Source organism: Entelurus aequoreus, linkage group LG12 (genome assembly GCF_033978785.1).
Source record: "Entelurus aequoreus isolate RoL-2023_Sb linkage group LG12, RoL_Eaeq_v1.1, whole genome shotgun sequence".
Classification (NCBI taxonomy): Eukaryota; Metazoa; Chordata; class Actinopteri; order Syngnathiformes; family Syngnathidae; genus Entelurus; species Entelurus aequoreus.
In genome coordinates this window covers 12,425,204-12,437,362 of record NC_084742.1, presented here as the reverse complement: position 1 = coordinate 12,437,362, position 12,159 = coordinate 12,425,204, and the positions used below count along the sequence as shown (strand labels likewise).

The window sequence follows — 12,159 nt, the reverse complement described above, 5'->3', positions numbered from 1 at the left end:
TGGCTTTTTTGTTGTTTTTTTGCAAAATTTGTTTGTTTTTGTTTTGTCTACATATTCGAAATAAACATGAAAGAAAGAAAGTACACCAAACGTTTTTTTTTTTTTGCGCAAGATGTCCAAACAAAGGTGGGATAAACTATATACTACTGTTTGTTCACTTTCTGTGTTAAATGTCAGCATTTCTAACAAGCAAAGAAGATAACAAAGAACATGCAATAATTAGCGTTGTCAAATCATTGATTTGTTAAAAATGACATTTAAGATGTCATTTTAAATGGCAGCGCAACGTCAAAATAAACCATTCAACCAGGTTTGGCCACCTAAAATCGCATGATTATTCTGTGTTTCTACTTGAATAATGCGATTTTTTTGGGTGAATAATTACATGAGTTAATGCGTTAAATTTGGTAGCCCTAGTAATAACACATCATTCACTAAAGAAAATAACACCATGCATACACAGAGTCCATCATACATGCAGAAAGGTGATTGACACTGCCCCCAAGTGGCAACTGTAACGTCCTGCAAGATTGTCCAATTCTGTAAATGTGCTGCGTGCGTCTTCAAGCCACAATCCAGACACCAAAATATATATATTTTTCTTAGCGATGACAGCAAAATAAAATGTGTCCTAAGGGAGTAAGGGGTAGCATTATGCTATTAGGCTAATAGGACAATAATGCTTCCATATAATATGCAATAGATAAGCACATTTAATTGGCAGTGCAAAGTGTTTGGAGGAAAGCCGTTGGTGCAACTCCTCCATCAACCTTTCAACCGTTTATCGCTGATAAGGGCGCCTGAACGTTGACCCTTCAATGACAGGTATAAGGTTCACACCTGCACCTGGCCCCGTGCACACTGCTGATGCTGCAGGCTCTGTCCGCGCTCGCTCTCTGCAGCTACACGCCCCGGTGACAGCCAACCCGGAGACAGAGTCAGGCAGACGGAGGCAGGCACACACCCGCTGCCATGGAGTCCTGCTGTAACGCCAGGTGCGGGCTGATCGCCGGCGCCGTCATTGGGGCTGCGGTGGCCCTGTTGGGAGGCATCCTGATCCCGGTGGGGAACAACATCATCGAGAAGACCGTCAAGAAGGTACGGCGCTTTGGGGATCAAGGTGGGAAACCGGCGGCGGTTTATTGATGCCATCTGGAGGACAAGTTGTCTTCAAGCATGTGCTCAAAAAGCAAATGTTGCCGCCATCTGCAGTTTCATGCATCAGCGGGGATGCTGGCAGCATTGATTCATGTTAAAAATAGTCTCTGTGGCGTTTAGGAGGCTGTCATTGAGCCCGGCACGCCGGCGTACGAAAACTGGGCGTCATCGCCGGCACCCTTGTACAGGCAGTTCTGGTTCTTTGAGGTGCAAAACCCCCAGGAGGTGGTGGAGCAGGGTGCCCGTCCAGCGCTGGTGGAGAAGGGACCTTATACCTACATGTAAGCTGTACATACTGTACAACACACCTTTCTTCATCATGATAGGGTCACCTTTAAGAAACAGTACTGGCATGGTGTTGTCAGGGTACATGGCAGAAGAATGCTGAGAAAAACAGTGTCTGATATCATTTATCCTGAATTCTTTCATTTATTGATTTCTAATGAAGGCCACAGTGTCAGATATCACTTATCCTGACGTCAGTCATTTAGTGGTTTCTAATGAAGGCCAAAGTGTCTTATACCATTTGTCCTAAATGTATTCATTTATTGATATCTAAAGAAGGCCAAAGTGTCTTATATCATTTGTCCTAAATGTATTCATTTATTGAAGGCCTAGGTATCTGATATTATTCATCCCAAATTCATTCATTTATTGATAACTACAGTAATTAAGGCCACAGTGTCAGATATCATTTATCTGAATTCATTCATTTAGGGGTTTCCAATGAAGGCCAAAGTGTCTTATATAATTTGTTGTAAATGTATTCATTTATTGATATCTAATGAAGGCCAAGGTGTCTGATATCATTTATCCCGAATTCATCCATTGATATCTAACGAAGGCCACAGTGTCTGATATCATTATCCTGAATTCATTCATTTAGGGGTTTCTAATGAAGGCCAAAGTGTCTTATATGATTTGTTGTAAATGTATTCATTTATTGATATCTAATGAAGGCCTAGGTGTCTGATATCATTTATCCTGAATTCATTCATTTATTTCAAAGAAAGGCCGCAGTGCCTGATATCAGTATCCTGAATTAATTCATTTAGTGGTTTCTAATGAAGGCCAAAGTGTCTGATACCATTTGTCGGAAATGTATTCATTCGTTGATATTTAATAAAGGCCAAGGTGTCTGATATCATTTATCCCAAATTCATCCATTGATATCTAATGAAGGCCACAGTGTCTGATATCATTATCCTGATTTTATTCATTTAGTGATTTCTAATGAAGGCCAAAGTGTCTGATATCATTTGTCCTAAATTTATTAATTTATTGATATCTAATGAAGGCCAAGGTGTCTGATATCATTTAATCCGAATTCATTCATTTATTGATAACTAATTAAGGCCACATTGTCGGATATAATTTATCCTGAATTGATTAATTTAGTGATTTCTAATGAAGACCAGTGTCAGATATCATTTATCTGAATTCATTCATTTAGGGGTTTCTAATAAAGGCCAAAGTGTCTTATATCATTTGTTGTAAATGTATTCATTTATTGATATCTAATGAAGGCCTAGGTGTCTAAAATCATTTATCACAAATTAATTCACTTATTATTAACTAATTAAGGCCACAGTGTCAGATATCATTTATCTGAATTCATTCATTTATTGATATCTAATGAAGCCCTAGGTGTCTGATATCATTTATCCTGAATTCATTCATTGATATCTAAGGAAGGCCACAGTGTCTGATATAATTATCCTGAATTTATTCATTTAGTGATTTCTAATGAAGGCCAAAGTGTCTGATATCATTTGTCGGAAATGTATTCATTCATTGATATCTAATGAAGGCCAAGGTGTCTGATATCATTTATCCCAAATTCATCCATTGATATCTAATGAAGGCCACAGTGTCTGATATCATCATCCTAAATTTATTCATTTATTGATATCTAATGAAGGCCAAGGTGTCTGATATCATTTATTCCGAATTCATTCATTTATTGATAACTAATTAAGGCCACATTGTCGGATATAATTTATCCTGAATTGATTAATTTAGTGATTTCTAATGAAGACCACAGTGTCTGATATAATTTATCCCAAATTCATTCATTTTTTGATATCTAATGAAGGCCACCGTGTCAGATATCATTTATCTGAATTCATTCATTTAGGGGTTTCTAATAAAGGCCAAAGTGTCTTATATCATTTGTTGTAAATGTATTCATTTATTGATATCTAATGAAGGCCTAGGTGTCTAATATCATTTATCACAAATCAATTCACTTATTATTAACTAATTAAGGCCACAGTGTCAGATATCATTTATCTGAATTCATTCATTTATTGATATCTAATGAAGGCCTAGGTGTCTGATATCATTTATCCCGAATTCATTCATTGATATCTAAGGAAGGCCACAGTGTCTGATATAATTATCCTGAATTTATTCACTTAGTGATTTCTAATGAAGGCCAAAGTGTCTGATATCATTTGTCGGAAATGTAGTCATTCATTGATATCTAATGAAGGCCAAGGTGTCTGATATCATTTATCCCGAATTCATCCATTGATATCTAATGAAGGCCGCAGTGTCTGATATCATCATCCTAAATTTATTCATTTATTGATATCTAATGAAGGCCAAGGTGTCTGATATCATTTATTCTGAATTCATTCATTTATTGATAACTAATAAAGGCCACATTGTCGGATATAATTTATCCTGAATTGATTAATTTAGTGATTTCTAATGAAGACCACAGTGTCTGATCTAATTTATCCCAAATTCATTCATTTTTTGATATCTAATGAAGGCCACAGTGTCAGATATCATTTATCTGAATTCTTTCATTTAGGGGTTTCTAATGAAGGCCAACGTGTCTTATATCATTTGTTGTAAATGTATTTATTTATTGATATCTAATGAAGGCCTAGGTGTCTGATATCATTTATCTGAATTCTTTCATTTAGGGGTTTCTAATGAAGGCCAAAGTGTCTTATATCATTTGTTGTAAATGTATTTATTTATTGATATCTAATGAAGGCCTAGGTGTCTGATATAATTTATCCCAAATTCATTCATTGATATCTAATGAAGGCCAAGGTGTCTGATATCATTTATTCCGAATTCATTCATTTATTGATAACTAATTAAGGCCACATTGTCGGATATCATTTATCCTGAATTGATTCATTTAGTGATTTCTAATGAAGACCACAGTGTCTTGATATCATTTATCCCAAATTCATTCATTTATTGATATCCAATGAAGGCCACAGTGTCTGATATATGTGCATTTGTTTGCTGTCATCTAATGAATGTGAGTGTCTGACATACCGTAATTTGTCCAGAAAGCTTTAATTGTTATGCAATAGAAGTTACAGTGTCTGATATCATTTACCCTGAATTATTTCATTGTTATCTAACAGAAGCTGCAGTGTGTAATACCATTTATCCTGAAATTATTCAATAATTTATATTCACTGCTACACAATTTGATATCATGTGTCCCAATTTCTTTCATTACGATCTTATAAAGGTCATAGTGTCTGATATAAATTAGACGGAATTTGTTCATTTTATAATATACTGAATGCCACAGTGTCTGATATCATTTAACCAGAATTAAATGGTACATGGGTTATTCTTGTATAGCGCTTTTCTACCTTCAAGGTACTCAAAGCGCTTTGACACTATTTCCACATTCACCCATTCACACACACATTCACACACTGATGGCGGGAGCTGCCATGCAAGGCCCTAACCACGGCCTATCAGGAGCAAGGGTGACAAGGACACAACGGACGTGACAAGGTTGGTAGTAGGTGGGGATTGAACCAGGAACCCTCAGGTTGCTGGGACGGCCACTCTTCCAACCGCACCATGCTGTCCCCGAATTAACTTACTTTACTATCTAATGGATGTCACAATATCCAATAACATGTATTCTGAATGTATTCATTATTGTCTAATAGAGGCCAGAGTGTCTGATGTCATTTATCCTGAATTCATTCATTTATTGATATCTAATGAAGGCCAAAGTGTCTGATATCATTTAATGAATGCGAGTGTCTGGCATACTGTAATTTGTCCAGAATTATTTCATTGTTATTTAATAGAAGCCACGGTGTATGATGTCATTTTGCCTGAATTATTTCATTATTATCTAATATAAGTCACAATGTCTAATATAATTTATTCAGATTTAATTAGTTTAGTATGTAATGAATACCACAGTATATTATATTATTCATCCTGATTTCACTCAATTTATTATAATCCAATGAATGCCACGGTGTCTGGTATATTTTTTCTGTATTTCTTTTATCGTTATCCATTAGAAGCCGCAGTGTCTGATTTTATTTCATTCATGACTGAATAAGCCATCTATTTATTCATCTATTATTATGTGTATATTACTCTTTTCTTTGTCTATTGCAGGGGTGTCAAACTAATTTTAAATCGGGGGTGAAAAATCTACTCCTACTACTATCGGGCCGAACTGGTAAAATCACGGCACGATAACTTAAAAATAAAGACAACTTCAGATTGTTTTCTTTGATTAAAAATAGAACGAGCACATTCTGAAAATGTACAATTCGTAATGTTGTTGTTGTTTTTTTTGTTATACTTACACGTTGCGGTTAATAGTATTCTATCTTTATTTGTCGTTATTTATACTTTCTGAATAAATTATGTGATGATGTTCATCAGTCAACACATTGGTGTTAAATTTCAATCTATCAAGATGAAAAAATAATATCAAAATCAAATTAAAGGATGTTATTTATGTAGTCTGCTCATTTTCCTCAACTGGTGCACTAACATCATGTGGTTGATTTATTTGTATTTTTTTTAACATATGTAGGATCATCTACAAAGAATTGCTATTGCGACATCCAGTGGACACATTAAGAACAGCAGTTTCTTTTATTAAAACATTTCGGCTCATTTTTGTACTTAGCTAACTCATCCCGCGAGCCAAATAAAAGCTTTTCGCGGGCCTGATCCGGCCGTACGTTTACTTTAAAATGGTAACATGTTACACTGGGAGTGAGCACAGTATTGCAAATTATTGCTAAACCATGGAGAGGATTAAATAAGCTCTGCTTCTTCCTAATCCTTTTCGGACGTATTTAGAAAGTAAACTAGCGACGTTCTTTCTATAACTTTTGTCAAGCATGTCTGAAACAAATGAAGATAAAACATCGCAATTAAAAATTTTTTTCTTTCCTTCTCTCAGGGTAGGATATTTACCCAAAGCCAACATCACGTTGAACCCCAATCACACCGTCTCCTACAAGCTGCCTCAGGAGGCCATGTTTGCACCTGCGTTGTCCGTGGGATCGGAGGAAGACAACATCACCTCGCTCAACTTGGCTGTGGCTGTAAGTGAGTGTCAGCCTGGCTGTGTGCTGATCAACCAGCAGCCAGCAATTAGCCTGATCCCTCAGCTCCCACAACACACTACTGCCTCAAGAGCAGTGATTCTCAAACTGTGGCACGCGGGCACCATCTAGTGGTACGCCATATAATCGCTTGATTAAATATTAAAACACAGTGTTACTATTCAAACTGTGTGTAATGTTACAGTGGCCAAAAATATTAATATAAATACATTTGTTACGTGTACAGTTGGAGGAGATGGCACAGACAGGGAGGGACGTCGTTTAAACTTTACTTATTTATATACATACACTATATATATATATATATATATAAATAACAAATAGTAATATTAATAACCAAGGGAATGGAGTGTGACTAAACCCAAGAGTGTATGGTGTGTGACTATGTGTGGAAATTAACTGCTGAGTGTTACCTTGAGTGTTGAGCGAGAGAGGCGGAAGTCCAATAGGGGCAGAGCAGGCTCGTAGATCCGTGAGCAGGCAGGAAGTCGGGGGCGGTAGCGAGGCGTCGAAGGTCCGTGTCCAGGCGGGAGGTCGAAATCCTAGAGGCAGCCAGGGAAGCAGAGGGAACGTGGGAAGACGAGACACACAGCTCGTAACGTGGGAACGAAGGCAGGCTGCAGGGAGGACGACAAGGAAGGACACGAGACAATTCAACACGACGGTGGAGAAACACAGAGAGAGAATGCATAGAGCTTGTTTAGTCGGCTTACTGTACTGGAACAGATGACTACGTTCTGGCCCGGGATAGCAGGTTGTACAGGCTTATGAAGGCAGGTCCTCTGATCAGCCACTGGTGCGCTGATTGCTGGTGATTGATTGCAGTCGCTTGCTGCCGCCGGACTGACACGCGCCTGGCGCGCTCCTGGAGGTGCACTCAGCGCAGCACACACATGAATGCGCACTAACGAGCGCCCAGGCTGTGACAAAATTTATATAAATATATACCAGGTTCTCTCAAATAGTAAAATTGAATTAGTAATCCTACTCTTGCTTTTAATCATATTCAATAATTATATCTAACCTACTTACAGTTTACGACCTTGTCAAATGACACGAAAGCATGTGTTAATCACAAAGATTATTTATTTAACACATAGAAACTTTAGGATTTGGTCAGGCTGATTAGAAATATAACGATTAACTTAATTACTGCATAAGAAGGGAATCAAAAATAACTGAAAAAATACATCCACATAAAATGATGTTATGCTAAAATAAATAAACTGAATTAAAATCAATATTTTTGTTAAAGTAACTGTCAGTAAAATGAAAGCGCAAATAAAAATATTCACCACTTTAATTATAATTTCTGCGCTTATGAAACTTCTTCATGACTTTAGCTCCAGACTTCTTCTGTTTGTTTGATATTGTCATTACTGCCACAATTGGTGGAAAAGTGTATTACAACTGAGTGCCCATATGGAGAAACAGATATTTTTTTGGCGGCCCAACAATGGGTCCCAGCCATGTTGTCGAGAAACACCTGTATAGACTATAGAGGATCTTTGACTTGCAAGTTCTTCTGTCATATAAAGGATATTTTCCTTTCATATTTGCCGAGCAGTACATTCCTAAAAACAGCAGAGTGCATTCATCGTACAGAGGATTTTGACTTGCATTTTTTGCCTTGCAAAGGTTTTTAAAAACAGCAGAGCACTCCTTTTACATATAGAGGATCTTTGACTTACAAGCTCTCCTGTTACATAGAGGATTTTTGACTCGCATTTTTGGCCTGGCGGTAGGTTTTTTAAAACAGCAGAGCACTCCTGTCATAAAGAGGATCTTTGACTTGCAAGTGCTCTTGTCAATGAGAAAATCTTTGACTTGCGTTTGTGGCCCGACTAGGTTTTTGAAAACAGCAGAGCACTCCTGTCAGAGAGGATCTTAGACTTGCAAGTGCTCTTGTCAATTAAAAAATCTTTGACTTATGGTTTTGGCCTGGTGGTAGGTTTTTGAAAACAGCAGAGCGCTCCTATCATAAAGAGGACCTTTGACTTGCAAGTGCTCTTGTCAATGAGAAAATCTTTGACTTGCGTTTTTGGACTGGAGGTAGGTTTTTGAAAACAGCAGAGCGCTCCTGTCATAAAGAGGATCTTTGACTTGCAAGTGCTCTTGTCAATGAGAAAATCTTTGACTTGCGTTTTTGGCCCGACTAGGTTTTTGAAAACAGCAGAGCACTCCTGTCATAAAGAGGATCTTTGACTTGCAAGTGCTTTTGTCAATGAGAAAATCTTTGACTTGCGTTTTTGGCCCGACTAGGTTTTTGAAAACAGCAGAGCACTCCTGTCATAAAGAAAATCTTTGACTTGCAAGTGCTCTTGTCAATGAGAAAATCTTTGACTTGCGTTTTTGGCCTGGGGGTAGGTTTTTCAAAACAACAGAGTGCTCCTGTCATAAAGAGGATCTTTGACTTGCAAGTGCTCTTGTCAATTAGAAAATCTTTGACTTGCGTTTTTGGCCCGACTGGAAGTTTTTGAAAACAGCACAGCACTCCTTTCAAAAAAACGATCTTTGATTTGCATTTCAAAAATGGCCATGTAGTATGTTTTGGAAAACTCCAGAGCGCTCCTGTCATATAATTAGGATCTTTGACTTCCGTTTTCAGTCCGGCGGTAGGTTTTTGGAAACCGCAGAGAGCTCCTGTCATTTAGGTAATCTTTGACTTGTGTTTTTGGTTTGGCTGTAGGTTTTTCAAAAATTGGCCTGGGGCCGTACTTATCAAGCTTCTTAGAGTGCCATTTTACACTTAAGTCCTGAGAATTTGCGAAATTTAGTCCTACTCTCAAACTTAAGAATAAAAGCTTTTTATCAACGTTCTTAAGTCTAAGAATCACTCCTACTCTCCACGATATTTAAGAGACCTTCAGAGGTGTCTTAAGTGGTTAGGAGTTGCCAGCAGGGGATGGCACTGAGGCGAGAGAGACGTGCGCGAACGTTAAGGGAACGGAACAATGTTTTTTTTTTTTTTTGATGACAAGCAGCTGATCAAACGGTATCATTTGGACAGAGCGGATATTATTTTTGTCACAGATTTAATACTTTTCGATTCCTTGTTGATTTCTGCATGTGTCTGCAGTGGGCTAGTATATATAGAGCCACCCACACCAGTTTCAAATTAGTTGCCTAATTAATGAATTGGAAAGAAAATGTTATGACAGTAGCGTATGTGTGTGGCCGTGAGGTGAGTGACGTCAGTGAGTGTGTGGGCGATAGAAGAGAGGGAGCGGTAGCGTGAGTGCCGGCGGGGACTAGTTTGTTTTGTATTATTTTGTAGTTTATTGTCAAAATATACACCCATTGTCCACTTAAATATTTCCAAGATATTTCTTTATTCTTAGACAACGGATTCCCTTCCGTGATTGGTCATTTCTATGGACACAGAAATGACGTCACCTAAAATTCCGTTTACGGCACATAGTAATGTCGTAATTCAGCTCTGAGTGTGACACTTAAGATTCAGTCCTACACTTCGCTGAAAGTGTGAGTAAGACGCTTGATAACTAACTTTTAAGTGCAGCTTTCAGCGAAGAATTTATTTACTCTTAAGTCAACTCTTAGCAGACTTCTTAGGAGTAATTCTAAGAAGCTTGATAAGTACGGCCCCAGGCCTTTAAAAAAAAAAAAATATGACTATGTTTATGACGACATTATCGTTTTAGTGAGTTAAATATATGAAGTTTGGATGGACATTATATACGAAATAAAAAGAGTATTTCTAAAAACGTGGCCACAGGAGGAATTGAGCGGAATAGTGCTGCTGCAGAGCTATTCCTGCTAATCAATGATTCTGCAAGGGATTTGTTGTGGTTAAAAATGTTTTAAACGCTGGACTATTTTTGTTTGTTTACCACTGAGTGACTCAGTGCTGTGTTGGCGTTCACACGGTCAGCAATCATTTCAGGTTTTTTTTTTTTATTATACCCTTCAGCGAAGATAAGAGCAATTATCACCAAGACTGATGCTATCAAGCTAATCAAGTTGGAAACGGTTATACAATTTGATAAACTGCCGTCTCTATCACCTTTATCTCATCCCATTCCTCCTCAATCAGCAGAAATGTGACTTTGCTGTTTATGTCTTTTTTTTCTTTTAATCAGGGGGCTTACAAGCTGGTTCCCAAACTGCTGCACCCCATACTGGAGACCTTGATCAAGTCCACTAAGTCCTCCTTGTTCCAGCGCCGCACCGTCAAAGAGCTGCTGTGGGGGTACCGAGACCCCATTTTTAAAGGAGTGGTGGGCCTGTTTACCACTGTAAGACGACGCACCATCACAACACACACACGTCTTACTAGTCATTATGTGTTACAGTAGGGATCAGATGCTGCAGGCGCTGTCAAATGTCAATCAATGAATGACAGGGAAGTTCATAAGGAAGTTTATCACACACATATTCCTAGCCCTTTCCTTCTCCGTCACTGATAAGGAAATACAGTCCACCCGTGGTTATTTCATTTAGGCTTGAGGATTATTACTAATAAATTAAACATTTTTACATAGCTAGAGGCTAGCATAAAAAACGGTTTACACCTTCTAAATACGTTTTTTAAAAACCACATTTAAAGCCTTCTAAACATAAATTGATTGATCGAAACTTTTATCAGTAGATTGCACAGTACAGTACATATTCCGTACAATTGACCACTAAATGATAACACCCGAATACGTTTTTCAACTTGTTTAAGTCAGGGTCCACGTTGATCAATTCATGGTAGTTAATCAATAACAGCCTTTACACGTATTTCACTCAATAGAGTAGCCTTGAGCAGGTTTTACTGTAGATTACAGTACTTACCGGTAGCCCGGAGGATTCTCCAAGTGTCATTGTTATGGAAGTCACCCAGCCACTACAAAACGGCCTCTATATAAAAATACATCCAATTTAGAACTGAGCTTCCACGTGCTAAAACCATGGGTGTAAATTGTTCTGCCCAAAGTTGTTAAAGTGGACAGTTACAACCATTTGCCGTGTTGTTAGCATTGTGTGTTATTAGCATTGCCATTCCACATCGCTCAGGTCGAAGGCTCACCAATGTCATGGAGCTGATGATGACCGACATGAAGCGCATCGACAGAGTTCCTCTCGGCCTAGCATTGCCCAGACAGCCAATGATAGCTGTCTTGCTGTGGTCGGCCCTAAGCTCTGGAACACTCCGCCCCTCCATGTTCAAAGTGCTCCCACAGTGGAGTGTTTTAAGTCTCGTCTTAAGACCAACTTTTATTCTTTGGCTTTTAACAATAAGTGAGTTGTGTGGTCCTCTGTTGTCCTCTGTGTTAAATTGTTTAATTGGTTTTACCTTTTAAAATCGTTGTTAATCATATTTATTTTCATATTGGTTTTATATTTATTTATTTTTTGTTTTTATTCAGTCATTGGTGTAGCTAAGGATAATATTTGAATATTGTTTTTAATATTGTTGTGCAGCACTTTGGAAACATTTTTTGGATTGTTAGCATTAAGTGGAGCGCCGCTACTGGTACGTCTCGCTCCTCGTCTTTTGACGTCACTCACAACGTGGAAGGCCAATGTGGAGATGTGTTATTGACGAGGCAGGTGTTGAAGATGAAGTAAATCTTGTAAACCAGAAGGTAAGGGAGTTGAGGTGGAAAGGTTTGCTAAAGTG

The 12,159-nt window shown here is 38.1% G+C and overlaps 1 protein-coding gene across 1 annotated transcript in view; it reads left to right on the top strand.

The window, feature by feature from the left end:
* The first annotated feature begins 765 nt into the window (after positions 1–765).
* cd36 (CD36 molecule (thrombospondin receptor)) overlaps positions 766–12,159 on the top strand; it is a 32,213-nt gene continuing 20,819 nt past the window's right edge. Inside the window, exons 1-4 of the mRNA XM_062064746.1 lie at positions 766–1,098; positions 1,279–1,439; positions 6,368–6,512; positions 10,634–10,789. Coding sequence (XP_061920730.1) covers positions 973–1,098; positions 1,279–1,439; positions 6,368–6,512; positions 10,634–10,789 — 588 coding nt within the window. The 5' untranslated portion in view covers positions 766–972. The remainder of the gene's footprint in view (positions 1,099–1,278; positions 1,440–6,367; positions 6,513–10,633; positions 10,790–12,159) is intronic.